The 27,956-nt window shown below is 50.5% G+C and overlaps 17 protein-coding genes across 17 annotated transcripts; 10 read left to right on the top strand and 7 right to left on the bottom strand.

Annotated features, from left to right (window-relative positions):
* Positions 1-66: 66 nt before the first annotated feature.
* Positions 67-2,844, top strand: HPODL_04659 (ATP-dependent RNA helicase DBP10; the record flags this gene model as incomplete). Its single annotated transcript, XM_014081002.1, has 1 exon — positions 67-2,844. The coding sequence occupies one exon, from the start codon at positions 67-69 to the stop codon at positions 2,842-2,844; it is 2,778 nt and encodes a 925-aa protein (XP_013936477.1).
* Positions 2,845-3,517: 673 nt separating this feature from the next.
* Positions 3,518-4,648, top strand: HPODL_04658 (uncharacterized protein; the record flags this gene model as incomplete). The annotated part of the gene is made up of 1 exon (XM_014081001.1): positions 3,518-4,648. The coding sequence occupies one exon, from the start codon at positions 3,518-3,520 to the stop codon at positions 4,646-4,648; it is 1,131 nt and encodes a 376-aa protein (XP_013936476.1).
* A 197-nt stretch (positions 4,649-4,845) lies between these two features.
* HPODL_05118 (uncharacterized protein) lies at positions 4,846-5,220 on the bottom strand (the record flags this gene model as incomplete). The annotated part of the gene is made up of 2 exons (XM_014081000.1): positions 4,846-5,155; positions 5,195-5,220. The coding sequence occupies 2 exons, from the start codon at positions 5,218-5,220 to the stop codon at positions 4,846-4,848; spliced, it is 336 nt and encodes a 111-aa protein (XP_013936475.1).
* Positions 5,221-5,345: 125 nt separating this feature from the next.
* Positions 5,346-5,870, top strand: HPODL_04657 (Fucose permease; the record flags this gene model as incomplete). The annotated part of the gene is made up of 1 exon (XM_014080999.1): positions 5,346-5,870. One exon carries the CDS (start codon positions 5,346-5,348, stop codon positions 5,868-5,870), a length of 525 nt encoding a protein of 174 aa, XP_013936474.1.
* Positions 5,871-5,921: 51 nt separating this feature from the next.
* HPODL_05117 (putative secreted protein) lies at positions 5,922-6,503 on the bottom strand (the record flags this gene model as incomplete). Its single annotated transcript, XM_014080998.1, has 1 exon — positions 5,922-6,503. The coding sequence occupies one exon, from the start codon at positions 6,501-6,503 to the stop codon at positions 5,922-5,924; it is 582 nt and encodes a 193-aa protein (XP_013936473.1).
* An 87-nt stretch (positions 6,504-6,590) lies between these two features.
* Positions 6,591-7,763, bottom strand: HPODL_04656 (cAMP-dependent protein kinase type 2; the record flags this gene model as incomplete). Its single annotated transcript, XM_014080997.1, has 1 exon — positions 6,591-7,763. One exon carries the CDS (start codon positions 7,761-7,763, stop codon positions 6,591-6,593), a length of 1,173 nt encoding a protein of 390 aa, XP_013936472.1.
* A 362-nt stretch (positions 7,764-8,125) lies between these two features.
* Positions 8,126-8,884, top strand: HPODL_04655 (Proteasome subunit alpha type-3; the record flags this gene model as incomplete). The annotated part of the gene is made up of 1 exon (XM_014080996.1): positions 8,126-8,884. The coding sequence occupies one exon, from the start codon at positions 8,126-8,128 to the stop codon at positions 8,882-8,884; it is 759 nt and encodes a 252-aa protein (XP_013936471.1).
* Positions 8,885-8,999: 115 nt separating this feature from the next.
* HPODL_04654 (Prohibitin-1) lies at positions 9,000-9,885 on the top strand (the record flags this gene model as incomplete). The annotated part of the gene is made up of 2 exons (XM_014080995.1): positions 9,000-9,090; positions 9,128-9,885. 2 exons carry the CDS (start codon positions 9,000-9,002, stop codon positions 9,883-9,885), a joined length of 849 nt encoding a protein of 282 aa, XP_013936470.1.
* A 78-nt stretch (positions 9,886-9,963) lies between these two features.
* Positions 9,964-14,082, bottom strand: HPODL_04653 (Regulator of V-ATPase in vacuolar membrane protein 1; the record flags this gene model as incomplete). The annotated part of the gene is made up of 1 exon (XM_014080994.1): positions 9,964-14,082. One exon carries the CDS (start codon positions 14,080-14,082, stop codon positions 9,964-9,966), a length of 4,119 nt encoding a protein of 1,372 aa, XP_013936469.1.
* Positions 14,083-14,163: 81 nt separating this feature from the next.
* HPODL_05116 (Protein required for assembly of cytochrome c oxidase) lies at positions 14,164-14,526 on the top strand (the record flags this gene model as incomplete). The annotated part of the gene is made up of 2 exons (XM_014080993.1): positions 14,164-14,174; positions 14,211-14,526. 2 exons carry the CDS (start codon positions 14,164-14,166, stop codon positions 14,524-14,526), a joined length of 327 nt encoding a protein of 108 aa, XP_013936468.1.
* Positions 14,527-14,575: 49 nt separating this feature from the next.
* HPODL_04652 (glutamate decarboxylase) lies at positions 14,576-16,123 on the bottom strand (the record flags this gene model as incomplete). Its single annotated transcript, XM_014080992.1, has 1 exon — positions 14,576-16,123. The coding sequence occupies one exon, from the start codon at positions 16,121-16,123 to the stop codon at positions 14,576-14,578; it is 1,548 nt and encodes a 515-aa protein (XP_013936467.1).
* A 65-nt stretch (positions 16,124-16,188) lies between these two features.
* HPODL_04651 (DNA excision repair protein ERCC-6) lies at positions 16,189-19,200 on the top strand (the record flags this gene model as incomplete). Its single annotated transcript, XM_014080991.1, has 1 exon — positions 16,189-19,200. The coding sequence occupies one exon, from the start codon at positions 16,189-16,191 to the stop codon at positions 19,198-19,200; it is 3,012 nt and encodes a 1,003-aa protein (XP_013936466.1).
* Positions 19,201-19,263: 63 nt separating this feature from the next.
* Positions 19,264-20,889, bottom strand: HPODL_04650 (Carboxypeptidase Y; the record flags this gene model as incomplete). Its single annotated transcript, XM_014080990.1, has 1 exon — positions 19,264-20,889. The coding sequence occupies one exon, from the start codon at positions 20,887-20,889 to the stop codon at positions 19,264-19,266; it is 1,626 nt and encodes a 541-aa protein (XP_013936465.1).
* A 391-nt stretch (positions 20,890-21,280) lies between these two features.
* On the top strand, positions 21,281-23,059 carry HPODL_04649 (uncharacterized protein; the record flags this gene model as incomplete). Its single annotated transcript, XM_014080989.1, has 1 exon — positions 21,281-23,059. One exon carries the CDS (start codon positions 21,281-21,283, stop codon positions 23,057-23,059), a length of 1,779 nt encoding a protein of 592 aa, XP_013936464.1.
* Positions 23,060-23,101: 42 nt separating this feature from the next.
* On the top strand, positions 23,102-24,499 carry HPODL_04648 (uncharacterized protein; the record flags this gene model as incomplete). The annotated part of the gene is made up of 1 exon (XM_014080988.1): positions 23,102-24,499. One exon carries the CDS (start codon positions 23,102-23,104, stop codon positions 24,497-24,499), a length of 1,398 nt encoding a protein of 465 aa, XP_013936463.1.
* A 3-nt stretch (positions 24,500-24,502) lies between these two features.
* On the bottom strand, positions 24,503-25,075 carry HPODL_04647 (uncharacterized protein; the record flags this gene model as incomplete). The annotated part of the gene is made up of 1 exon (XM_014080987.1): positions 24,503-25,075. The coding sequence occupies one exon, from the start codon at positions 25,073-25,075 to the stop codon at positions 24,503-24,505; it is 573 nt and encodes a 190-aa protein (XP_013936462.1).
* Positions 25,076-26,985: 1,910 nt separating this feature from the next.
* HPODL_04646 (FAS1 domain-containing protein) lies at positions 26,986-27,927 on the top strand (the record flags this gene model as incomplete). The annotated part of the gene is made up of 1 exon (XM_014080986.1): positions 26,986-27,927. The coding sequence occupies one exon, from the start codon at positions 26,986-26,988 to the stop codon at positions 27,925-27,927; it is 942 nt and encodes a 313-aa protein (XP_013936461.1).
* Between the last annotated feature and the right edge of the window lie 29 nt (positions 27,928-27,956).

Below are 27,956 nucleotides of genomic sequence, written 5' to 3'. Positions count from 1 at the left end.
TTTTGATAGCACAGCCAAGAAATTAATAAAAAATATTTTTTTTCTGAAATAAAATTATATTTTAGCATGTCTGACGAGGAGTTTGATATTGCAAGCAATATTGTGGCAGACGGCGTTGACAGCGACTCTGACCGCCAGGACAGTGATGCTGAAGTTCAGGATGAGATTGTGACTAGCGATGAGGAGAGCTCTGACGAGGAACCGGCTGCAAAAAGGCCAAAAGTCGATCCGTCCAAGTTTCCTAGTTTGGAGCTGTCTGATGACGACGAGCAGGAAACGACAAACTATTTTTTGAACCAGCCGCTCGCCAAGAAGGCCAAGAGTGGTACTTTTGCTTCGTTCGGCCTCGCGAAGTACATTCTCGCAAACCTGAGCAAGAAAGGGTACAAGCAGCCCACCCCTATTCAGAGAAAAACTATCCCCCTGATTATGTCCAACAGAGACGTGGTTGGAATGGCTCGAACGGGATCTGGTAAGACTGCAGCATTTTTGCTGCCGCTGATCGAGAAACTGAAGACGCACGTGGCCAAGATCGGTGTCAGGGCGATTGTTTTGTCGCCGTCGCGAGAGCTGGCTATGCAGACCTCCAAGCAGTTCAAGGAGTTCAGTCGCGGGTCAGATCTGCGGTCGCTGCTGCTGATTGGTGGAGACTCGATGGAGGACCAGTTTGGCGCCATGATGGCCAACCCTGACGTGATTATTGCCACGCCCGGCCGGTTCTTGCACCTCAAGACAGAAATGCAGCTTGACCTGCGCACGGTGGAGTACATTGTGTACGACGAGGCAGATCGGCTGTTTGAAATGGGTTTTGCCGAGCAGCTGAACGAGCTGCTGGCGGCGCTGCCCGAGAAAAGACAGTCGATGCTGTTTTCGGCCACGCTGCCACGCAACCTTGTGGACTTTGCCAAAGCCGGGCTGACGAACCCGGTGCTGGTGCGGCTGGACTCCGAGACAAAGATCTCGGACGAGCTACAGATGTGCTTCATCAGCACGAAGAAAAACGAGCGCGAGGCGAACCTGCTGCTGCTTTTGCAGGAGGTGATTAAGATGCCGGTGGCCACGCCGGAGGAGCTCAGACGGCTGGACGCGGCGAACCGGCTGGACGACGAAGACGATGAGGACGAAGAGGAAGGCAAGAAGAAACAGAAGAAACGGCCCAGACGCGAGAAACTGCCGCGCGCGGGCGAGCTGCCGACAAAACACTCGACGATCGTGTTCGTGCCGACCAAGCATCACGTGGAGTATGTCACGTTACTGCTCAAGGACGCCGGGTATGCCACCGCGTACATCTATGGATCGCTGGACCAGCACGCGCGGCGCAGACAGCTGCTGAATTTCCGTGCTGGACTGTGTCCGATCCTTGTGGTGACCGACGTGGCTGCGAGAGGAATAGATATTCCGGTTCTGGCAAACGTGATAAACTACTCGTTTCCGTCGTCGTCCAAGATATTTGTGCACCGTGTGGGACGGACAGCGAGAGCGGGCAACAGCGGATGGGCGTACTCTATTGTGGGCGAGGCAGAGCTGCCGTATTTGCTGGATTTGGAGGTTTTCCTTGGGCGCAAGGTGCTTTTGACGTCGATGCACGAGAAAAAAGTGCAGCTGCTCAAAGACAAGTATTTGGAACAGCACGGAAGCATGGCGGGCTTCCAGGAGCCGAAGCTCTCGTACACGGAGCGGCTGGTGTTGGGAAGTGCGCCGCGGAAGCTGATTGGCGAGCTGCAGGAGCTGTACGAGACGATCATGAAGCACAACTACGATATCCGGTCTTTGAAGGCGGTTGCCGACAAGGGAGAACAGCTGTATTTCCGGACACGGAGCGGAGCCAGTGTTGAGTCGCTTCGTCGGGCAAAGGAGATTGTGAACCTTGGCTGGGACGCGCAGAATTTATTGTTTGGCAAGAACGAAGAGCTGGAAAAAGAGCAGTTTTTAGCTAAATTGCAGAACCGGAAAAACAAAGAGACCGTTTTCGAGTTTGGCAAGCGCGACGACTCGCTCGTGGACCTCATGAACACGAGACGGCGCCAGATCGCGTCTGTACAGCGCAAGGCCCAGGAAAGACGTGAGCTGCTGGAGCTGGAACGTGTTTCTGGCCTGACGCACACTCTGGAGGACGAGCTATTCAAGGACGAGCGAGGAGTCGAGGTCGGGTACAACGTGAACGAGGAGGAGCTGCGGCGAACGTTTGAGGACGGCGACGTTGTGCTGGAGTCGAAAAAGCCGAAGAAGAAGTCGTTCAAAGACCCAAACTATTATATCTCGCACTATGCTCCGGCGTCGGCGATCCAGGAGCAGCAGCTCTCGCTGGATTCTGGGTTCACGGCAGAGGCGAATCGGGCAGCGTTCGATATCGACGCCGAGGACGAGAAGGTGGCTGTGCAGCGCCAGACGGCACGGGTGCTCTGGGACAAGAAGGCGGGCAAGTACAAAAAAGTGCAGGACGACAAAAAATACATCATTGGCGAGTCGGGCCAGAAAATCCCTGCGTCATACCGGTCGGGCAAGTTTGACGAGTGGAAGGCGCAGCACAACATCAACTTTAAGACGGGCGCGGCCGAGCAGAACAGGGGCTTTGACGTCGGCTTGTCTGGCAAAAGACAACGGGGCCGTTTTGTGCACACGAAGCAGGACGCTCCTAAACTGCCGGATAAAAATAGAGACAACTACAAAGAGCAGGTGGAGAAGGTTAAGAAGGCGGTGGAGTCTGGACGCCATGTCAAGGGCTGGAACACTAATAAGGGCCGTGACGAGCTGCGCTCTGTGGAGCAGATCAGGAAGACCAGAGAGGTGAAGGAGAAGAGACGGGCCAAAAATGCCCGCCCGAGCCGCAAGAAGAAGAAATAGGCAGGACGGTAGCTGTCCGGTGGCTGCAGAAAAACGCGATGTGCCTCGGAGTAACGATTGAAATTCAGAGCGGAATCCGAGAATGAGAAAAAAATCGGAATTTGGCCAACCGCTTGCGAGAGGGCGGGGTTATATCGCGGTGCTGATTTCCAAGAGGGGTGTATACAGCAAGTGGGGGTAAAGATGGGGTAGAAAGGAAGAAAAGGGGTTGTCGGTGCCAGATCGACGTGTGTAGTAGATAGACTGCCGTCAATACCACACTATATTCGGGTTCCATTTCAGCGGCAATGTCAGCCGATTTCACAGCCGTAGGTTCCATTGCGGATCCGGTTTTTTACACATAGAGCAGCGAATTTCGAGCTCGGAATCCGAAATTCGGTGCGAGGCGTAAGGCCCCGTTAGGGGGTGCAGATAATTTATTTCAGCCGGAGCAAAAGATGTACGCCAATCATTTGCGCATGAGATAATCTCTCCCCCTCTTTTGTCTAGAATACAGTCTGCATGTTTTTTTTTGCCTGCCTTACATAGACAAAACAAATCCTGAAACCCATAGGGTATCACATCATTCTCACCCACCCCCCTAAAAAAAATCTGACCCCAACTGATTACCCCTCTTCTTGTCTTGTATTATAAATACAAACACAGCACCGCACGTTCCCTCTCAGATTTACTTATGGGTTATCAGTTTGAACCGCCAGTCGCTAATATGAAGTCCAGCCCAAGCCACTCCCCATGTCGCTCAGACGGAAACTCGTCAGAGCCGCTCATACTTGACAAGAAATATTTCGATGACAAGCAGAGCATCAAACCCTGGTTGCACTCCCAGCTAGTGTCCAAGGGCATCAACATCGTTATCGAGCGGTCGGACGATACCAAAATCGTGTTCAAGTGCAAAAATAGCCATAGTTTTGCTCCAAGCGCACATTCCGCAAAGGTGAATAAACTGTCCAAGTCGCTAACAAAAGACGCCGGGAAAAGACAGAAGGGTAACTGTCCGTTCAGAATAAGAGCCAACTACTCGCTGCGGGCGAAAAAGTGGTCTATCGTCGTGGTCAACGACCAGCACAACCACGCCCTGTATCCTTCGGGCTCCAGCCAAGCCGACTCGGACACGAGATCTGGTGTCGGCTCCAGTGTTCAGAAGCCTGCTCTCACGGCTCCTTTGATCAACAAGAGACCGACTTTTGGCCCTACCAACACGCTGCTTATGGCCGCTCAGACGGCCAACACCCAGCTGCAGCCCATGCCCAAGTTCCAGCTACCCCTGCCGCTTAACTTCGGACACGTGCAGCAAACACCCGTGCAGGCCGGATCTGACTCCTTGAGCACGTCAAAGTCGTCGTCTTCGTCGTCGTCGCCCAAACTGTCCTTCGCAGAGGGCGCCAACTCGGCCGTGAAGGATGCGAAGGCGGGCCAGAGCACGCCGCAGCAGCAACAACGGCTGAGCGTGCTGCACATCGAGATCAACAACCTGCTGCTCCATCTGAACACGTCGTCGGGCCTGTCAGATGCCAACAAGGAGGAGACCTACTTCAAGATCATCTCCACACTCAAAGACACTCTCAAACAGCAAGCTCCACACACGTACTCGCCAACATCCGGGACGAACAGTCCTTCGCACACACTTTCGCACAATACCTTATTCAACTACACCACAAACAACGCTCCTGGCTCGTCGGAGAAGATCATGCTTCCGTCGATATCCAACACTCTTCACGGATCGTTGCAGTCTATCAGGACTGCGAACGGAGCAGGCGCTGTGGGGGTGAACGCGGGGGGATCTTACAGTCAGTATTATCTATGAAGGCGATATCTGCGGCAGTGGTAGCGCAACGAGGCTTCAGACGGCTGAAGCTCATGGGTACGGGGGTGTTTATAGAATCGGGGGGTATATATAATATTTTTAACAGTGTACTACAATTTTGTGAGACATATCACGACATGTAATTTCGCATCTGATTATTATACAATACACCCTGCTCCGCTCGCGCGGCCGGCCCTCTAACTGCGGAACACATTTTTGCACTCCAAACAAACGTAGAACAGCACCATGCTCGTGTCTGCTCTTTTCTGCTGGGACTGGAAAAAGACACACTCGGAGTTGTGACATTTGGGACACGTTTTGTCCGAGCGGGGCAGCGTCGGGTCAGACCCTATGTCCTCCACCACGCCTGCGGTTTCTCCGATGTTGGTGATCAGCTCGTGTCTGTAGACTCTGGCGTTATCCGCAAGCTCAGAATACGGGCAATTTCGACACTGGTAGAGCAGTCTTTTGTTTTCCTTGTCCTCGCGCGGATACAACATGTTGTTGCTGGCGGAGTTAGCGTACGCAGGAAGGCGTTTTACTTACCATTCGGCACAGAATCTGAACGACATGGTGAAGAGAAATGAAAATTCGACTCTTACATAAGCTCTTTGCAAAACCGGCGTGGGAATGTGCACGCCCTTTTTGCCGTGGTTTTTTCACCAAATTTTCACCAGTACTAATTATTTCTATCACCATGTCTGCAGTTCTAAGACAAACCGCTAGAGCCACCGTGAGACTCGGCAGAAGATCTGCAGCAGCCAACGCCGGCGCCCGTCTGGCCAGACACAACTCGACGGAGGCCAAGCCTGTGGACCCGAAAATCGCACAAATTGTCGACCAGATTTCGACGCTGACCCTGTTGGAGACCTCGTATCTGATCCAGGAGCTCAAGTCCAAGCTCAACATCCCAGACATTGCATTCCCCGCCGCCGGGGCCGCTGCCCCAGCCCCTGCTGCCGCCGCCGAGGCAGAGGCCGCCGAGGCCAAGGAGGAGGTGCAAGAGAAAACCATCTTCAACGTGAAACTCGAGTCGTTCGACGCCAAGGCCAAGCCGAAAATCATCAAGGAGGTCAAATCGCTTCTGGGACTTTCTCTGGTCGAGTCGAAGAAATTTGTTGAGGGTGCTCCAAAGGTGATCAAGGAGAATGTCAGCAAGGAGGACGCCGAACAAATGAAAGCTACACTCGAAGGCCTGGGCGCCAAGATTGTCCTGGAGTGACCTGTATATAATAGAGAGCAAAAGTGCCTAGTATGGAGAAGTTCTTCTTAGTTATCTGTAAGGAGTCATCGGGTAGTACGCCTCGTAGAGGTGTCGCGGGACGCGCATGCTGGCACGCGCGCGCGGCGGGGTGTGCACGCCGGCGTAATACGGGTTCATGTCGTCGAACTCGTCCTGCGGCTGGTCCGACTGGTTCAGCAGCATCGCAAACGAGATCAGCGAGTTCACGGTGTTCTGGATCCGCTCGAGCATCTCGATGCTGGTCGTGTGTGCCGTGCTGCACCGGAAAACGCCGAAATTGTTGGTGATCAGGCTCTCCAGCATTTTTTTGCGCACCAAACTGGTATTCTGGAACGCCCTGACTATTGTCAGCAGCTCGTCTTCCATCGCAAACAATTCGTCCATTTCTTGGCGCTGGCCCACCGGAGCTCCCCGGTATGCTGAAGGTGGCGCGGCCCGCACGGTCTCCTTGGCTGCCAGGTCCAGCTGCTTCAGGTTCGACGTGATGCTTGTGCAAACGGAAGCCGCCGACTCAGGGTCTTCCCTGATGCTGCTGGAAGAGCCAATCTCGGGCGAGCTGGCGTTCCCTTGCGACTTTCTTAGCGCTCTGCGGGATCTCGAACGGCCAAACATCTTGTTTCGGTAAACACTGTCAAAATAATGCCCCAGATTCTTGCCGCACAAACATTTTTTGGGCCGCTTCTTGGTAGCTGCACAGCCTCAAAAGTCGACAAAATACTTGCCGTACGGGTCGTCGCCCACGGCACCATAGTCCAGCTGTTCTTCTGGGTAGTGGTCAAACAGAGATGTGTCACCGACACCGGCGGTAATTGGGGGCTCATACGGAGTCTCTATGTCCTTCAGTAGCAGTTTCTCCCACACAACTTCGCTGAACCACTGGTGGTTCCTAATGTCTGCCGGACCGTTCTGCAGGTTGCCGAGACGGTGTGTCAGGTCCGCGGTGATCAGCCGAGACAGCAGATGGACCACATCCGGATGGAAGTGCGAAGGATAGTGGATTTTGCCCGCCAGAATCTTTTCGTACGTCTTCATTGGGGTTTGGTCGTAGAACGGAGTGTAGCCGGCCAGCATTTCAAAGATCAGAATCCCCAGCGACCACCAGTCCACACTCTTGTTGTACGGCTTGGTGGTAATCACCTCGGGCGCAATATAGTCCGGAGTCCCGCACAGCGTCCACGTGACGGTCTCGACCTCCTTGGCAAACCCAAAGTCGGTCAGCTTGATGTGGCCGTTTCTGTCTAGAAGAATGTTTTCCGGTTTGAGATCGCGGTAAATGATGTTGTGCGAGTGGAGGTACTCGAGCGCCAGGGTCACCTCTGCGGCGTAGAATTTGGCCACCGGGTTGGGGAATCTCTGCGACTTCCGCAGCAGCGAGAACAGCTCTCCGCCCTCGATGTAGTCCATCACCATGAACAGGTTCTTCGCGTCCTGGAACGTGCCCCACATCCGGATCAGGAACGGGTGCTCCACGAGCTTGAGCATGCGTCTCTCGTCGTTTGTGTGTTCCACCTGCTTCATTCTGATGACCTGGGCCTTTTTCAGCACCTTGATCGCGTAGAACCGGTTGTTGTGGACCGATTTGACAAGATGCACGCGGCCAAAGGAGCCCGTTCCCAAAGTTCGCATTATTATAAAGTCCTTCAGAGAGTATTTGCCTTTAGACACCGTAGACCGTTGCGGCAGCAGGGACATGCCAGCTACCCGCTGCAGATGCATGTAGTTTGGCTGGATGATTGCCTGGTACGAGGGCATGTGCTGCAGAATGGCCATCTGCTGCTGTTGCGCCTGCTGAACAGCCAATTGCGAGTTATCGACTCCTCCCACATGTTCCTGATAAACGTTTTGCAGAATCTGTTGGTCTGGTTTCTCCATTGTGATCGTCTGTTGTGTATCCACGGCGGTTTCCGGATGTCCAGCGCCTATATGTAGTTTCTGTAAAAGCCTGGAACGCATACACTGGTTGGCCGTAAAAGAGAGCAGATGAAATTGCTGAAAACAAAAAAGCCGTAACTAGAGAATATTGAGCAAGGAATTTGTCTACTGGTTGGAAAATGAGGGGCCAATTTCACAAACGGCGGGGCTCCTACTGAGTCTGGCCCTTCTACTGACCAGCTCCGCGCCAGGGCAATCTTGCGTTTGAATGCCCCTGTTGCAATTGAACCATCCCTACGTCCTAAAAACCTGCCTCCATATTTCTTTACCCGGCCAAATTTTTCTGAAGGCAAATATATACCATGTCCAGAAGATACGATTCGAGAACCACCATCTTCTCGCCCGAGGGCAGACTGTACCAGGTGGAGTATGCGCTGGAGGCAATCAACCACGCAGGAACGGCCATTGGCGTGATGGCTAAGGACGGCGTCGTTCTGGCGGCCGAGAGAAAAGTGACAAGCAAACTGCTCGAGCAAGACACCAGCGCAGAGAAGATGTACGTGTTGAACGACAAGACGGTGTGTGCGGTGGCCGGAATGACTGCAGATGCCGGAATTTTAATCAACAGCATCAGATACTCGGCACAACAGTACCTCAAGACATACGGCGAAGACATCCCTATCGAGACGCTTGTGAAGCGGATCTGCGACGTGAAACAGGGCTACACGCAGCACGGAGGTCTGCGTCCTTTTGGCGTGTCGTTCATTTTTGCAGGCTACGACGACAGATACGGATTCCAGCTGTACACTAGCAATCCGTCTGGAAACTACTCTGGGTGGAAAGCCACGAGCATTGGAGCCAACAACACGAGCGCACAGACGCTGTTGAAACAGGACTACAAAGACGGCATGACACTCGAAGAGGCGCAAAATCTCGCATTGAAGGTTTTGAGCAAGACCACCGACAGCAACAAGCTGACCAGCGAGAAGGTGGAATTCTCGACGATTGGCCTGGATGCCAACGGCAAGCTGCAGCTCAGAATCTGGACTCCCGAGCAGATCGAGAAGTTGCTCAAGGAGAGTGGGGTGATGACCAGAGACGAGGAGGGCGAGGAAAGCTGAAGTCAGGCAAGGGAATTAGAGCTAAGCGACAGAGTAGAGCTAGGCATGGTACATAATTTTCCTAGTGTAAAATAAAATAATTTATATTATTTAAGTGGCAAATACAAATATATCCATGTCCAGAATTGCAGACACTATTTCCAAATTAGCAGTTCCTGTTGGCGTGGCCATTATGGTCGCACAGTACTCTTTGTACGACGTCAAGGGTAAGTGACAATCCGGCAATATTAAGCTAACATTCAGGCGGACAAAGAGCAGTCATTTTCGACAGATTCTCTGGAGTCAAGCCGCAAGTCGTTGGCGAAGGACTGAACTTTGTTATTCCTTGGCTCCAAAGACCAATCATCTACGATGTCAGAACCAAGCCAAGAACCATTACCACCACCACGGGGTCCAAGGACTTGCAGACCGTCTCGTTGACTCTGAGAGTGTTGCATCGTCCAGACGTGAAAAACCTCCCACAGATTTACCAGAACTTGGGACTGGACTATGACGAGCGTGTGCTGCCATCGATTGGAAACGAGGTTCTTAAGAGTATTGTTGCTCAGTTCAATGCTGCAGAGCTCATCACCATGAGAGAGACCGTGTCTTCTCGTATCAAGAGCGAGCTCGAGCAGAGAGCCAAGGAGTTCCAGATCAAGCTCGAGGACGTCTCGATCACCCATATGACCTTTGGGCGCGAGTTCACCAAGGCTGTCGAGCAGAAGCAGATTGCGCAACAGGACGCCGAAAGAGCCACTTATTTGGTTGAGAAGGCGGAGCAGGAGAGACGTGCTGCTGTGATACGCGCCGAGGGAGAGGCCGAGGCGGCAGAAAACGTCTCGAAGGCCTTGAACAAGGCAGGAGATGGCCTTTTGCTGATCAGAAGACTCGAGGCGTCCAAGGAGATAGCCCAGACTTTGAGCCAGTCTCCGAACGTCACGTACCTGCCTAACGGCTCGCAGAGCGGTGGCGAGTCTACTCCGACCAGCCAGTCTCTACTTTTGAACCTGGGCCGTTAGCTGGTTCTCAGATTATGTAAATAGATTATGACTTAATTATTGTCGTATTTATCATTTTGACTTAATTAATATTACAAATTAAAAGCCAAAGTCGAACGCAGACATGTCCGGTTCCTGAAACTCAGAAGGCGGCGGCGGCAGCACCTCTTTGCCCGTGGAGGGTTCAATGATCTCTTTCGTCTCAGAGAACTCCCAATGCTGTACCAGATGGAGCGACAGATAGTCGCACCCCATTTTCTGGTACATGAGCGCGGCAGCCAGCACAAAGTCGTATTCGGCCCGCACGTCGAGGGCCAGCGCCCCACGCAAGTACTCCACGCGTTTTGTGCGCAGACTGTCGTACATGGCCAGCAGCACAGGGTCCTCGTAGTCCATCTTCACTGGTAGCGCTGCCTCCTGCGACGCGTCGATCGCGTCGAACTTGGCAACGTCCAGGAGAATGTCGCGGGCCGGCTTGATGAGCGCCTGGATGGCCAGCGCGCGGTCGCTCAGGATCCAGAAACACCAGCTGGCAGTCCACCGGTCGTTATTTCGGAGTGCTCTCGGCAGCAGGTGTCTGAGCACGAGATCTTTCATGACTGGTCCATGATCGCCTTTTTCGTAGCAGCGAGCCACAGCGATGGCGAGTCCCGGGTCGTTGAGCTTGCTGATGATCACGTTGACGCAGTCCTTGAGCGAGTCGGCCAGCAGGAAGAAATACGCCGCATCCACGTGGCGGTGTTTTCCCAGCAGCACAAAAGCGTTCTTTTTCGCTGCCGACCGCCAACGGTCCTGTTTAAAATCGTTTCCCAGGAACTTGATCATCTTCTGCTGCTCCGGATGGCCAATGGCCGTCCGCCAGAGCCCCAGAAGCACGTTTTTCTTGTGCAGAGCTAGAAAATGCAAAGAGCACACGCTCGGGTCTTTGTACCGTCCCGAGTCCTGTGTCTTGAAGAACTCGGTTCTTGCGACGGTCTCGAGCACCTCGGCCAGTCTGGTGTGCTCCATCCAGTACGCAAGAGCATATTTGGAGAACTCAGCCGCGCCAATCTGCACCGCGCTGTTTTCGCTGATGATGTCGAATAGCAGGTCTTTATTTTCGCTGTGCAGCGCAAAAGTCACGTCCCGCATGGTGATGGTGCGGAACTGCGCGCGTTTAGTCTCGTTGAGCTGGAAGAGTTTCATACCGAGATAGAACCGAAGCCCATTGGCGTCCAGAACAGACGAGTATTTTTCTGCTATGTCTGCCATTATCTGGATCGTTGACGCGAGCGTGATCTGCTGGTGGCCCGTCAGAAACGGCAGCTTATGCTTGGCCAGCCGCTCGACGATGGTGTTGCACGTTTGTCGCGTCACGGCAACGTCGTCGGCCCTGGACGCTCCGACGATATCGTGCTCCGGCGTTTCGAAGCCGAGCTTGGGGTCGATGCTTGACGCCGTGCCGAGCTCCAGCGCGCGAAGAGCATTGGAAAAATGCAGAACCAGCTTTTCGATGCCTCCAAAACCGCTGTAGAGCAGTGTCTGGATCAGAAACTGCGGATGGTACAGCGGTAACGGGCCGTTTAACGCAGCACACAGCTGAAACACGTCGTTCGAGACGATTTCGAGCGTGCCCATGGCCCGCGCAGTGATGTAGTCGTGCTGCGGGTCCAGCGTCTTGTCGCTGATGTAGAACTGGTTGCCCGAGCCGATCACAAGCAGCCCGTCGGCGAGCCACACAGAGTCGCCGATATGGTGTCGGGTTTGGTGCGAGATGTCCACTTTCTTGATCTTGGTGTAAGTGGGGGTGTCGTTCGTGTAGTCGTAGCGAAGCTGCGTGTACAGGAGCGAGTGCGAGTCGAACCCGATGGCCAGAATGCCCTGTGAGAACGCTGTACATGTCCAGTCGATATCCCTGATTTTCTCGGCCTCAAACGTCTCCGAGTACTCCAGCGTGCCAAGCCGTGTGTCCCAGATGTGCAGCTGGTCGCGACTTTCGTTGACGACGGCGAGCCGGTGGATCGACGAGCCGTTCAAAAACGTCGCGTTGGCTATCCCCGTGGAAAACGTCTGTTTCTGCTCCCAGATAATGCGGCCGTCCTGGACCCGCGTCGAGTACACCGCGACGTCGCCATTTGCCTGAATCGTCGTGAGCACGTCGCGCTGCAGACTCGTGCCGATCGCCGCGTTCCAGCCGACCGGGTCGACGTACGACGCCATATGGACGGCCTCCAGCTGGTCGACTGTGTAAGGGTGTATTTTGCAGCGGCCATTTTCCAGTCGGAGCTCCCACGCATCGCATCGGCCGTCCGCGTACACCGCCACGGCGTGTGCAACGTCGCTCTCGAGCTCGGGGACCAGGAAAAAACAGCACAGTTTTTCCTGCGGCTGGATTTTCAGAGACCCAGCCACGGGAGCCAGCTTGGCGATTTCTGCCTGGTACTGCGACTGTAGACGGCAGTCAAAGCAGACCAGCTCGTCTGCCAGATACACAATCACGTACTCGCCGTGTTTCCAGAACGCAGCGTCAACGATTGGCGACGGCGTGATTAGTGTGGAATTTTTGTTCAGCGTCTTGTGCGAGTCGGACAGCGGAATCGCCGTCCACAGACAGCTTTCGCCGAACCGGGTGGTGGACAGGACGACGGAGCCGTCGCCGGATCGGATCAGTTTGCGGATCGACTTGTTATGGCCCGTCAGTTTGTGCTGCAGCTCGCCGATCGTCACGGTTGTCGATCCTGAGGTTGCAATCTCCAGCTCTTCGAACTGCAGCAGCGACTCAAACGTGAACCCCACGTGACGGATCGAGTTTTTAAACAGATCGTGTACAATCAGCGACAACCCGTAGCCTCCTGAAGTCTGCGTGATCTGCATGTCCTGCAAAAAAACGCTGCGACAGTCCTGGGGTATGCAATTTTTCCCTAGCCGGATACAGGCCCTCGTCAGGCCGCCGTGAGAGTCGAGCACGGCGTCCAACTTCTTCACCCTAATTTCGCCCTCGCACGCATGGAATGCATAGATTTCAATGCGGCCCTCTGGATTGAAAACCAGACACAGTTCGGGCCGCATTTCCAGTAGCTGCAGCAGCGAGCTCTGGCGACGGTGGTACATGCTGAGCGCCGACCCGCTGCGACTGCGCGACACGTCGCCATCGCGGGACCGTGCGTGGCAGTTTCTCTGGTGGCCATTTGACTCCAGCTGCTCCAGCTGCTCCAGAACTTTGTCGATGCCAAGTGCAACCATCTGGTTGTCAATCACCGCCACAAAGCTCTTAGACGGGAACTGCACCGCCCCATCACTAGCCACCTGGAAGCCACGGTCGAGGTAGTACGTCGAGAACACCCTGAGCACAGAGTCGTCGCCGTACACGTATAGCGTGCAATGCTCAGCGTGCGGGATGTCTATGTGTCGGTGCGAGGTGTCCTTGATGATGCTGTTGGCTGGTTTCAAGTCGGTGACAGAGCCGGCCGAGGAGAGGTTGCTGCGCCGCATATTGCCGGACTTCCAACGCAAGAGTGTCACGTACGCGGGCAGCCGCGTGTAATTGAGCTCGAACTCGGCCGACTCGATGCCGTAAGCGACTCTGTGCCAGATCTTGACCAATTTGTCGTAGTATCCGACGCTAGCTATTGCCGTGGAATGGGGCGAGAACTTGACCATGTAAACCGGATTGGGCTGCGTCTTGGACCACAGCAGCCGGTGTCTGGCGGTATGCGTTCCGTCCTTGGCCGAATAATAGATCCGCCAGAGTGCCAGCGACCGCTCAGAACCAACGCACAGCTCGCAGCTCGTGAGCGAGTTATACTCCTCAGGAACGCCAAAAAGCTGTGCGCTCGAGAGCTCGTCATCATAGGTATCGCACGAGTCGGACCACGAAAGACACGTGATGGTGGAATCGTCCTTGTCGTTCTCTATCTCTGTTTCGAGTCCCCATTCGATCTCCAGCTCGGACACGTCCTTGCGGCCACGAAAGTTGTAATTGTAGAAGTTTGACACTGTCGGGGTGTATATCTGGATTTTTGAGCCAATTGCCAAAGCTATCTTCCCGTTAATCCGGTTGACGTCCACCACGTAAGAGTCTCGAGGAAGATATAGGGTCTGCAGATGCTGGAAATTCTTCGTCACAATGACAAGGTTGTTTCCAGAGCAGTACGCCAACACCTGGACGGCGTTCCAATTGACAAAAGAGCAGCAGTGCGGCGAGCGGTTGGGCTCTCCAGGCACAAAATTCAGGGTCATAATAGTGGTGCGAGGATTGATTTATTTTATTCCATTATTTTATTTTATTTTATTTTATTTAATTTAATTTTATAATACAGCATGGTGGCAAGGTAAGCATCCCCACACCGCCGAAAACTAACATCCAGCTGCAAAGACCAGCTTAAACAGGTGGCTATCTGCCTGCAACGATCCCCATGTGTGATGATCGAGCGCAACAAACCCAAAGAGTGCATCTCCAACCCCGAGCTTGCCAAAGATCTGCCGGAGCTCTGCAAAGCCCAGCTCGCCACGTTTCTTGAGTGCAAACGCGGTATTGTCGACATGCGAAAGCGGATCCGGGGAAATGGTACATTGAGCACGGGGAAATACGACGAACAATACGAAAAACTCTCAACAGGAGACTTCAATCCCCTGGAGGAAATGCACAAGCTGGACCAACTCAACTCGAGTCAAAAACAGTGATACAGAAAATCCAATCTCCAACTCCTGTAAATAACGAAATCTAGTCTATTTAATCCAATTTGGGCACCGTTTTGCCAACCTCTACTATCTTGTCTATCAGCTGGTCCACCACATCGCTGGACACAATTGGCGAATTGAATACCACTCTGAAAAACTCCCCATTGTCCTCATTATTGGCTGCATCGTCTGGGTTTGGCGCATAGTCCACCAGGAACTGCCCGCTCCCGTGCAACCGCGTCGCTATATGCCTGGTCACGTGAGTGCGTTCTGCTCCGGTCAGCTTCTGGTTCTCTGGGTTGTAATAAAAGCACACCTGGAGACACTGGAGCGGCGTGTCGCTAACGACAGTAAACCCTGCAGTTTGGGAGGCCCTTTCCGTAAAATACTCGGCTATTGCGTAAGCGTGGTCGACTCGTTCTCTGTATCCATTTGTTCCGTAATAAAGCCAGCCCAGGTAAAACTTCAAAGCATCTGCGCGGCGGCCGCACCCCATGGTTCCATTTGCAAGATCGAAGTTCTCATTGTCATCCTGGGCATTATGGAAAAGATATGGAGCAGACAAGGAATTAGCCTGCGTGAACACACGGTCGTTGGGAACAAGCAAAAACGAGCACGTTGTAGGGACGCCCAGCATTTTGTGCGGATTGGAAGTGATGGAATCCGCTAGATGGGATCCAGCCAGAAGACCAGCTTTATTAGCGCTGAAAATGGCGTTCCCTCCCCAGGAACCGTCAATATGGAACCACAAGCCGTATTTTTTCGCGACGGGAGCTATATCCTCAAATGGGTCGAACGAGCCGAAAACTGTGGTCCCGGCTGTGGCGTTCACATATAGCGGAGTGTAGCCCTTGTTCTTGGTCTCTTGGATAGTCTTTTCAAGTTCTGACACCAGCATTCTGCCCCTTTTGTCAACAGGTATTTTGAATACACTATTAGCTCCAAGTCCCAAAAGAATGGCAGCCTTTTCAACACTGTAATGCGAATGGACGCTTGTGTAGATTGAAAATTTATGCCTATTGCCCTCCACCTTGGTTTCTGGAAATAGCAGGCTTCTAGCCATGTGCAAGCTCGTGATGTTTGACCATGAACCACCACTGAACGTTAGTCCGCCAGCGTTTTTCCCTGTGAAGCCAAACAGAGCAGCATATTTCTGCGCCACTTTGCGCTCGATAACGGTCAGAGCTGGCGACACTGTAAAAACGTGAGCGTTGGTATTCAGCACAGAAAGAACGATATCAGATAACACACCGATCGGATTAGTCGAGGCGTACAGTTTATCCATGAAGCCCGGATGCCATGTGTTGACCGAGTTGTCCAAGATTGACTTGACCGTAGCCAGCAGCTTCTCAGCGGCTTTGACATCTTCGCGTAATCCTTTTTCCAGCGAAAGCTTGTCTAAATTTAAAGTCGAATACAGTATCTTAGGATCCTCGTATCTGGCACCCAACGATCTTTTGCCTTCGTCTGTATCTTTGATCTGCTGGATTATAAGGTGAATGGTCGGAATCACAAGCTCCTCCATTTCTTTTGCTCTGTTGTGCTCGAGCTGCGAGCTCAAAGCCGGTGAGCTATTGAGGGAATTCTGCGGAATCGTCATTAATAATGAAAATTATTGAAATAAATTAGAAAATAAAATACAAAAAAAAAAAAAATACCCAAAAAATGGAGTCTTCTTCTGGACCCTCCGGAGAGCGCGAGTTGGAATCACTGGGCGTGCGCCTTATGGCCCAGGACTCCCTGGAGAAAGAGGTTGCCGAGGATGCCAATAAAATGATAATGGAGCGGGAGATCGAGCTGGATCAGAAACGACTGGAGAAGGCAAAAGAGAAGCAAAGCAAGCTGCAGGGGCGCTTGCGAGGCATGGAGCTCAAAATTAGCAACTCCGGAACACGAATATCGGAAAAGCAGCGTCTAAGAGCAGACATTGATCGTCTAAAGCGGGAGGAGTTGCAGCCATTGCAGGTCGATATACAGGAAATCGAAGCTAGGCTACGTGATAATCAAAATTCGACAAATAAATTGCAAGCTGAAAGCGGATCCGAAATGCTTCCAGGAGAGACCCAGCAGGAATACTTGGTGAGGACAGGAAAAGTGACAGCATTTGGAACCTCCAATGGGTTTATTGAAGAGGAAGACACAGGCGTGAAAAATCACCAGGATCTGATTATTCCAGGGATTGAACTGGCTGATGAGGACGAGGACGACGAAGATGCATTGGTGCGAAAGAGAAAAATGGATGAAAATCTGGACGATGGTGATGAGCGCATGTATAGAGACAGACTGAGACGTTGGACTGAGCGTCGAGCGTCGCTAAGAGCAGAATTACGGCCAGACTATACAGACGATCCACAGGTACCAGAGTGGCAAAAACCACACCCCAACAATGCCGATGCCATCCTCAACGACGAGTTCAGAGTTCCTGGTGACATATATCCGTCTCTTTTTGATTACCAGAGAACGGGAGTCCAATGGCTCTGGGAGCTGTATTCGCACAAAACAGGAGGAATAATAGGTGACGAAATGGGTTTGGGTAAAACCGTGCAGGTCATTTCTTTTCTTGCTGGTCTTCACTACAGTGGTAAGCTCACGAAGCCGGTTCTCGTTGTGTGTCCAGCCACTGTTCTGAGTCAATGGTGTAAAGAGTTCCACAGATGGTGGCCAGCGCTGAGGGTCGTCATTCTACACTCTATTGGTACGGGAATGACCGGAAAACGTGTCGAGGACTCTGACGACGACGAAGAGGATGCCGATCTCAGCAGTCTGCCTTCGGACGGACGTGCCAAGGAGTTGGTTGACTCCGTCATTAATAACGGTCATGTGATCATCACCACGTATGTCGGGGTGCGGATATACTCCAGGTACTTATTGCCTGTGAGATGGAATTACGTTGTCTTGGACGAGGGACACAAGATCCGGAATCCAGACAGCCACGTCACTCTGGCCTGCAAGCAGCTCAAGACACCCAACCGGATCATTTTATCGGGCACACCTATACAAAACAATTTGGTCGAGCTATGGAGTTTATTTGACTTTGTATTCCCTGGGCGGCTGGGCACACTGCCTGTTTTCCAGAAACAATTCTGTGTTCCAATCAATATCGGTGGCTACGCCAATGCGACAAATGTTCAAGTTCAAACAGGCTATAAGTGTGCTGTTATTTTGCGCGACCTGATTTCTCCTTATCTACTAAGACGGGTCAAGGCAGATGTTGCAAAGGATTTGCCCAAAAAATCGGAGATGGTTCTATTTTGCAAGCTGACAGACGTGCAGCGCAAACTCTATGAGGACTTTCTGAACTCAGAGGACATCAACAAGATCTTGAGAGGCAAGAGGAATGCCCTCTTTGGAATAGACGTGTTACGGAAAATTTGCAACCATCCGGATTTAGTGGACCTGAAACTGCGCAAAAAACATCAACGAACGGCCGAGCAGTTGGAGGCTCGCGCAGGAAAATTACAGGTTGTCCATGCTTTGCTTGATGTGTGGTTTTCGGAAGGCCGTAAAACACTTATTTTCACCCAGACGCGGCAAATGCTTGACATTTTGCAGGATTTCATGGAAGCTCTCAATTATGAGACGGAATCTAAATTTTCCTTCATGCGAATGGACGGAACGACGCCGATCTCACAGAGACAGTCGATGGTTGACCAGTTCAACACGAATCCCATGTACAATGTGTTCTTACTCACCACCAGAGTCGGCGGTCTTGGTGTCAATTTGACAGGGGCCAGCAGGGTTATCATATACGATCCCGACTGGAACCCGTCTACGGACGTCCAGGCCAGGGAGCGTGCTTGGAGATTGGGACAGAAGAAGGATGTGGTAATATATCGCTTGATGATGGCGGGCTCTATAGAGGAGAAGATTTATCACCGCCAAATTTTCAAGCAGCTACTGACCAACAAGATTTTGAAGGACCCAAAGCAGAAACGGTTTTTCAAAATGAACGATTTGCATGAGCTATTTACGCTCGCCGAGGGCGAAACGAAGTTCAACAACTCGCGCAGCACGAAAAAGAACGACGACGACTTTTTACAAGTGTCGAAACTAAAAGGTGTTTCTGGGTTGCAGAAGTACGAAGATGGCGAAGACGAAGAAGGACACACGGAGGACAAAGATATTATGGCGGGTCTGATAGGAAACAATGCTTTGCAGTCTGCTTTAGAGCACGAGAGTGTTTTGAATCCTTCGTCATCGTACAGTTTAATTGATAACGAGGCATCGAGAATTGCCAATGAAGCCGTCAAGGCTTTACGGGAATCGAGAAAACTGGCGCGTCAGACTCGAATCAACGTTCCAACCTGGACAGGAAAGTTTGGCGAGGCCGGCAGAAACGTCGGGCGTCCGCGCAAGCCTGGCCTAAGCGGCGCTTCCACGCCAACTGGGAGGTCACAATCGCCTATGGTGTCTTCTAGCTCGATTTTGGATAATATCAAAAAACGCAAAGAGTCGTCGCCGAAACCAAAGATTGAAGATACCGATCTTATTGCCAGATTGAGCAACTACATGGCTGGCCTAAATGATTATTTCAGCACCTCTGCTGCAGTTCTTGACGAGCTGAAGATTGACGTCTCAAACGAAAAAACAGTCAAGGTTGTGCGATCGATGCTCAAATCAATATGTAAATGGGACAAGGAACGGAAAGGCTGGGTATTGAACGAGGAATTTAGATAGTGTATCTTAACAAACAATCATACATAAGTTGAACAACAATGACATAATGTTTTCATGAGCTTTTTATTTCTTGGTTCCCAAGGAGTAGTCACCAGCTATCCATCTATTGACCATAGCCAAAGAGCTCTCAGGCTGGTCGTATGGAACCATGTGTCCTCCATCAAACATTCTAGCAAAGGTGAACTTGCCAGCATTCTTGACCTCGCCGACCTTAGTGCCATCCTTCAAGGTGAGGTTGTACAGCTCGGCGGACTCGAATTCATCGTGTCCAGACCAAGGGAGCTCATTGGACCAGGCTTGGTTTCCGAGCCAATTGCAGATGAAATCCTTGTCTCCTGCGTAAATCAGGACAGGAAGACCTTGCTCCAGCAGATTGATAACGTTCTTGTGGTAAGGTTTCATCCAATCACCAGCAAACAGGAAGTTTCTGTTCACGTCGAAATTACACGACTCGTAAGTGTCAACCTCAGCGCCAACCTTTTCCTTGACAAAGTCCTGGTTCAAATATTGGTCAATGTATTCCATGTCTTTGTAGCACAGAGTTCCCTCGCACATCTTTCTAACGTCGTAGACGTTTCTGCCGGTCTTTTGGAATGGTCCAAGTTGTGCGTTGTTGCAGTAGATGGAGGCCGGGACACATGAGAACACAGACTGCGAGCTGTAGCATGATTCAATCAATGACAAACATCTAGGCAAGGTCTCCAACATTCCTTCGCACTCAGACTCGTCCAGGGTTGGCTCATAGCCACCATCAGTAGAGCATGCCATTCTCTCGTAGAATGGGTACTGGTTAAGTGGGTCGGTCAAACCGTTACCAATCAACACCGAAGTGAGGTTGAAAGATCTGTCAGCATGGGTGAGAATCTCGGAGGCAAACACTGGGATGTAATGACCACCGTACGACTCGCCGGCGATGTGGAAGTCGTTCTTCAGCAAGTGTGGGAATTGCTGGTAGAACAACTCCAAGAAAGCATAGACGTCTTTACCAGCTGCGACCGTGTTAGAAACAGACTTGGAAGAGTACGAGAATCCAACATTGACAGGCTGGTCAAGGAAAATCACAGTGGCATTGGAATTCCACGAATATGGGTTGTTGATTGGCTTGAGATCTGGACCGATAGAAGCAGAGCCGAGCTCAAAAAGCATTCCAGTCAAGGAAGAGCATCCTGGACCACCGTTGAGCCACAGAATCACAGGGTCGTTGACCGGGTCATTTCTGGACTCAAACATCCAATAGAAGAAATGCTTGTCTTCGTCCTCCACATCCAAGTATCCAGAGTACTGTCTTGTGTGGTCCAGTCCCAATGCTCCCGGGTCGGTCTTCTTAACCCTCAGCTTGTAGTTGGAGAACTTCTCATTGAGAACATTGAAGTCCCAAAAATCGGCAGGTTTCTTTGTAATTTTGACTGCCGGCTCTGACTTGAGCTTCATGTTTCTGAGGGTATCTGGGAACTTGGCCTCCATTTCATTCCAAATGTCCCTCAATTCTGGGGAAATATTCTTGGACGACTCGCTCACAACCTCAGAAACACGGTCGAGCAAAGACTTGCCTTTCTCCACGAAAACATCGCCAAAGTTGGAGTTCATTCCGAGGGGGTGTTGCCCCGCGGTATCTTTTTTGATGGCAGCGGCTTGCGCCGACCCAATGCTAGTGGCCACTAGGGCCAGAATAGACATCGAGAGCTTCATAATGGGAATTGAAATATAACAGAATTCTTGTTTTTTGGACGATTGCTAGGATAAACGGATGAATATAAATAGGGAAATATATTTTATCTGGAAGGCAAAAATTGATAACCAGCCTCAGATAATTAAGCTGCTGCGTCAAAAGACCGATAAGGGCTTCGGTGGGTGTTCGTATAAAAATGAGATTTATCGCATTGGCCTTTCTTGAGCTGTTGACCACCGTATGCCGTGCTTCTTCTTGTTTTCAGATTCCTTTTCCAAAAGTGCCCTATCATCCATGGTAGCTGCTATGGCTACTGAGGTGTTTATGTATTCACACCCGTACACCACGTCATTAAAATGGTAGTAAAAAATTACACCAAATAAAAATTAAGACAAAGTAATCATACTCGAGATGCTGAGGCAGTGGAGCAGTCATGTGGCCAGAATGCCAAAGCTGCATAGGCAGATTATACCTTTGAGAAATATTCACGTCACTGGCTCCATGCTGGAAAAAGATCAGGACCAAAACAGCAAGTACATAGAGAGACTTCATTTGGATTCAGAACCCATCAATTCTCAGACAAACGATTCCACCTACGAATCATACCAGAGATTTCAGGCGATGTTCATGGGAGTAATGGTCATTATTGGATCGATTGGAGGGTATGAGTTGTATAGAAACTGGGATTATGTGAAAAGAAAGGTTGTTGGAGATTCTTACGATATGTCAAAATTTGAAGAGGTCTACGCGCAGATTCAGGCAAAGCAGGAAAGAAAGAAGAACAAGATCGATACACTCAATGCCACTGTGACTAATCCAAATACAAGTGACGTTCCGGGATTGTATATTTGTGGAGATAACTCCACCCAGATGGTCTCTAGCGATCCCAAAGTCAAGTTCCAGTCGGTGCTGAAGCGTCTGGACATTTTTGACAACATGCTGGTTCGGGACGTGGCTTTGGGAGAGGCCTCTGGTGCTTTAATTAACGAAAAAGGACATTTATACCAATGGGGTGCAGGATTTGGAGGAGACTCGTCCAAGCCAACGCTGAAGGGTAAAGATTTGGTGAAGGTGAAGATCAGCAACGGACTGATCTACGCTCTTACGAAACGAGGAGAGGTTCTATTTTTGCCTGAGAGCGCAAACGAACAGCAACAATATAGGGAAAAAGATAAGGGATGGTTTTTTTCTGGCACCCGAAACTATGGCAAGTTGGTTACCAGCAGACCGATCAAAGACATTGTCACTGGAAAAGAGCATTTGGTTCTTCTGGATAATAAAGGGCTTGTTTATACTGCAGCTACTGGTCTTGAACCATTGAAGAAGTCGTACGGTCAGTTTGGTCTTCCTGAATATTCTCAGTTTGATGAGCCGCCTGTACCCAACGAACTTCATGAAGTGACTTTGCTAAACCGCGTGCGAGAAAATGATATTTTGACCCAGCGTGAAATTAAGAAAATTGCTGCCGGAGATTACTTCACGGTGTGTCTGGACAGCCTAGGAAACATTTGGGCTTTCGGCAAAAACACCTACGGATCCCTAGGCAAGGAAGTCAATTACAAAACTGAAATTGTGCCATACCCATGCAAGGTGGAATTGGTCAGCAAGAGATTCAAGAGAAGCGATCTTCCTCAGTGCATTGACATCGCTGCAGGTGGAGATACCGCGTTTGCATCGTTCGTGTCTTCGGACATTTACCAGCTGTTTGAACACAGCTTGAAAAACTCCAAAGATCTGGATTTGAGCATGCTTTCTGAGCAGCAAAAGGAGTCTTTAGTTCACTTTGCGTGGGGACACGGATTGAAGGGCGAGCTTGGAAATGGGCGTTTTGTGCATGGCCAGGCAGAGCCAACAAAAATACAGAAACTCAACGATATTCGGGAATTCGACGAGACCAAGGGAAAATTGGAGGTCCTCGGCTTGCGGCAATGGAGTATTGGAAGCAACCATGCCGTGGCTACGCTGTCTAACGGAGACGTTTATGACTGGGGAGATAATGAATTTGGACAGCTTGGAAACGGTAAGCGAATCCGGTCTGGAGTCCCGACCCCGGTTCCTGCGCTTTTGGAGCCTGGAAAGCCTTTTGTCAAAAGTGAAAATAACCGTTTACAACTAAAGGCAACCAAAAAGTACGAACAAGTGGCCGTGGCCGGCCCAAGCACCACTGCTATATACTACAAATGTAAATAGGAATATTGAAAAATATCGAAATAAAAAAACATTATTTTACCGATGATAGTTGTCTGGTCCGAGGAGCCAGAGCAAATACGCCAGTTCATTTCGGGCGAGGAATTTATCGAGACCCAGGACAACTTCTATGAGGTCTTGCGGTTCCTAAGCCGACATCATCTTGGATTTGGCAAGTACAACAAGAACGATCCGCAGGCATACCAGGTGGTGGTAAAGCTGCTATGGGAGGACGGTAAGCTCAATACTGCCCATAAAACAGTGTTTCAAGACTATGAAGACAACTTACGACAATGCGGACTGATATATGCTATTAAGATGCCATATAGATGGACTCTTGTGTGGGTGAAAATCCATAACAGCAAATATGTTGAAATACATCAAATTGACACGAAGCCCCGCGAGATTGGGCGGCTGAAAGAGACCCAATTGGACGAGATCAAGCGCAATATCTGCCTGATGCTGTCTCTGGAGACCACGGACGATCTGGCGTCCAGCTTCCGGTACTGGATGCCAGTGATGGAAGACGAGAATTTGAGCAACGAGGCCTTGCTAATAATCAACTTGAAGCAGATTTTGGAAGGATACCAATGGCATGGGTTCGGGCTCAAATGCGAGAGCATCAAGTTCAATTACCACACGCTAATCACCGGATTCAACGACTTCAGAAGAGCTTTCCATACTCATTTGGTAGAAGGCAGTCCGGAGCCGCAAGAAGTGATGGAAGTGCACGAAAAAACACCCGAACCGGCCAAGAGGCCGCCGACTGAGGATCTGCCTTTGCGAAAACGGACTCGGCGCGGAGGCGAAGAAGAACAGACGCCGAAACCGAAGGAAGTGAAGGAAAAGGTGGTGGATACCGTTATCCACGAAAACCAGCCGTGCTACGTGACTGTGGAAAATTTGGAGCAGATCAAGCAGGAGATCAAGTACGATCCGAAGAAACTGAAGCAGATGGTGAAGGATTTCCAGACGAAATACGAGGAAATCCAAGCAAAGTTCTATTCAAGGTGGGCCAGACAGTCCGGTTCGAACGACGTGGACGAGGAGGACGAATCGAGTTTCTCGATGTACGGTCCGACTCAAGCAGAATACGAGATTCTGATCTCGCAGGAAGTCGTTGCCACCAAGACGCTGCTAAAGAAGCTCTCTCACATGGACATATTTCCGAATCAGCAGCAGATGCGGGCCATCTCGAATGCCAGACGGTGGATCAATCAGCGGTTCAAATACGACCCTTCAACCAAGACAGTGCAGTACCTGCGTGATTCCAACGTGGTGATACCCGACTACCTTGACATTCCATACATCGTGATAGCTACTCACCTCCATTTTGACTGTTTGCCGCCCCTATTAACATACAATCATGTTCGCCGAAACTGGTACATTTCGAAGAAGACCGTGGACTATATCATTGCTCAGTGCGAATACTGCAATCACTGACTATTATCTGATGATGCGGACGTGCGATTGGGGCGTTTGGTACTCTGTGGAAGGCTTTCGGAGCTTGCGCTGTCTAGAATATAGATTTTGATGAATTGTGCGATTAGGAATGATAGGTGTAGCAAACTCCTCTGTGTCGGGTTCTTCAGCTTCCGCAATGTCTGCATCCTCTACCGGCTCCTCTATTCTGTCTGAGGATGATTCGGAGGCCATTTGCGGCTCAGCGCCTCCAAATTGGGGTCTTGCAAGAATTGTCTGGTCGTGAACATGATTCTTATCAGACAACAACTCGGCAAGACCAAGGTCTTTCCAGTTTAGTTTCTTGTGTTTCTGGCGCATCCTGTTTGCATAAGATGAGTTGAACATTGGATTTGCGCCGTTGATTATGTTTAGATCGCTGTCATGGTCTTCTGCCGACGCCAAAAACTCCTGAAGAATATTATCCTGACCATGGTAGGCCGTAGAGTTGATTTCGATGTCATCGAACGGCAGCTTGTCAATATCCCACTTCTCCTGGAAGAGGATATGTTGGGGCTGTTTCATGTGAACATACGAAAAATGGCTATCTTTGGACATGAATAAACAAAAGATTTTGGGTCCAAAATTATTATTTATATTGATTGATTCAACTTTGCAGTAGGACCTTGAAAAGTTTAGGCATAGATAGAAAGAGTTATATTGCACAGCGATTGCGGCTCCCAGAACATACATATTATGTTGATTTCATCAGTGGATATCAACTGTCAGGAAACAGAAGAAGTTGTAGCTGTATTCTCTTTAGTCCTAAGCTGCGTATGGATAAATAATAGCTCGTATCCCCAATAAAAACCGTTGTCAGTCAGTCAACCTTTGAGATGCACTGTAATGGTAGGCCGAGCACCGGTGTATTGTATCACATTCCCGCCGTCTCTATATTGAGCATTTCCCACTGAATTTCGTTTGGTAGCAACTTGTGCCACACTTGTTTTTGCACTATAACAGGTCAGTTATCCAATTCGGGGAACTAACGTGGACCGCGGGTTTCGCCAGAATTAAAGTTATTCTTCCCCACCCACTGGACCAGCACCGAGTGACAGTTTTGAGGAATACTTATAACTAAGACACGCCAACTTGTAGAAGTCTGTTATGAGTATACGTGGAATTGTTCGACTAGGTCCTGGAACCATCAAGCAAAACACCGCTAGCAGTCAACTGCGAGGTCATGAACAGTTGACCGAAAGAGAACGACTCGCTAGGAGACGTGCGTCGTTTTCGTAGCCTGCTATGCTCCCTTACTCGCTGCATAATTAAACGCAATGGACATCGGAATCCAGATAAAAGTTATGTGCCACATTGGCAACAACCGATATTAGGATTACTAATTGGTTCAGGATGTAAATATAGACATGAAGAGATCTTCGTTTGAGGCACGGGGTGGTTACAACTGATTATTTTTACAGTCGCTGTATCTGGGGACCATGTGCAAGAGATTGACTTGATCTAGTTCAGTGTTCAATTAACGACAGTCACCCGGCTATTCACCCAGTTTCCAGTCTTAGTTATAGCCGATATTGGTCCCTGGTTCTGAATGCGGACGTTCAGAATTGATGTTGCATGCATAATGCAGCTTCTACATTTTTCGGTTTCGGGCTTTTGTAATATAGCTTGCTTGCCAAGTCTTGGCTCCGACGTAGATGAACTGAATGGTGAACTCAACGGTGTTGAGCGCGCATATTCTCTAGTTTCTTGCACTTCCGTGGCACTATCATCAGCCAATTACATTAGCCTCTCATGTTGGGGCATGCGGTCGTACAAGTGAGCGTGACGATCTGTTTTGGGCAAGAAGCACTACATGCTGCTCGCATCGTAACAAGCTGATGCAGCAAAATCTCAAAAATCTCGCATACCAGACCTTTCAGCTAAATGAAAAAGAGCTTCTGGGAAAAATCTTCTTTCTAACTCCAAAGCTGCATCTGCCAGACATAATACAAGGAAATCCGGTCCTGACAGTAGCCAGTACGCAGAACAGATTCCTGACATCCACTAGGCTTAAGCAAATGCCAATTGCCCCGTAAGCTTGACCATAACTCCGCTTGAATCTTCAACCAACCAACTGCAGGATGCAGTATCATGCGGCTCCGAATACTTCAGGAAAGGTCTCAAAGACAAACTTGCTTGTTTTGGAGACAAGGATGCTTGGTTTCTATTGGAAGGACGCAGCTCAATCGCGCGTTTGGCCCTTGCGTGATATAACAAGCCCCGCTTCACTTGCAAATGCCTTCGGATTTGCTTTCTGCTGCCCCTCAGATAATATTCACTCTGAAGTTTGACTGGAGGATGCACGCGAACCTGGAATTATCGCGGTTTTGCATGCTCTTTTACGAACTTAAGTACGCGACCATAATTACCTCCACAAAAATTACAAAGCCAACCCTGACACCAGAGGGCATTATATAAAATTGGGCTTTTGTTTTAAATTAAAATTGGTTTTAGTTTACACTCTTGATATGAAAAGCAACTTGCTGACTTTATACCTTTGTTTGGGCGCAGCTGCGGCCAAAAATGTGTTTCAGGGGCTCCAGGTGAATGATGTTGACTCTTTGGAGAAAGAATTGGAGCTCAACAAGCGGGATGGCAAAAACGTGGTTTCGTTGGAACTGGACGAGGCCGACTTAGGTTGGCTCAAGAAGGAAAAGCGAGGTGAGAAACATGACCCTCTTTGGCCCAGCAGAGTTGACAAAAGAGGTGAAGAGCATGACGATCTCTGGGCGAGTAGGGTGAAGAGAGACGAAGAACATGACGCTCTTTGGGCCAGCAGGGTGAAGAGAGGTGAAGAACATGATGATCTCTGGGCGAGCAGAGTGAAGAGAGACGGCAAAGCGTACCTTGGCCTGCAGATTCCGCTCGAGGGTCCTCAGCCTGAGCTGGAGGATGCTCTAATGCCGGATGCCAAGACAAGTAATTTGGCTACTGCTTTGACGCAAATTCAGGACGTCTCCATCTTCTCGTCGTATATTCGCGACATGGTGGACCTTTACCAGAAGTGCGACGACACGACGCAATTCAATATCAACTCGCAGAGCGACAACATGCTGCTGATTTTTGCGCCAACGAACGAGGCCATTGCCGAGCTTTCCGAGAAGCCATGGCAGTTCCCAAGACCGGTTACCAGGGAGTCGGACGCTGACGACGAGGCGTCGAGCTACAACATCAGGCACTTTGTGGAGTCGCATGTGGTGCAGAGCTCGAATGTGGCAGACTTTGCCAAGGCAGAGGCTGTCCTGGAGTCGCTGAACGGCAACCGGATCCATCTGCGTAACTCCGGTACTAGCTTCGAGCTATCATTGGACGACGTGGACGAGTGGCTGCCGATCCGCAAGATCGAGCTCACCGCGAACGGCGCGCTCCTACTCATCGACAAGACCCTCTCCTGGCCGCACAGAGGCTAGTTTTTTTTCGCAGTTTAAGCTATATGGTT

This window comes from Ogataea parapolymorpha, chromosome II (assembly GCF_000187245.1).
Source record: "Ogataea parapolymorpha DL-1 chromosome II, whole genome shotgun sequence".
Taxonomy (NCBI): domain Eukaryota; kingdom Fungi; phylum Ascomycota; class Pichiomycetes; order Pichiales; family Pichiaceae; genus Ogataea; species Ogataea parapolymorpha.
Note: the sequence above shows the minus strand (reverse complement) of the source record. Positions and strands in the feature narration are given on the sequence as shown.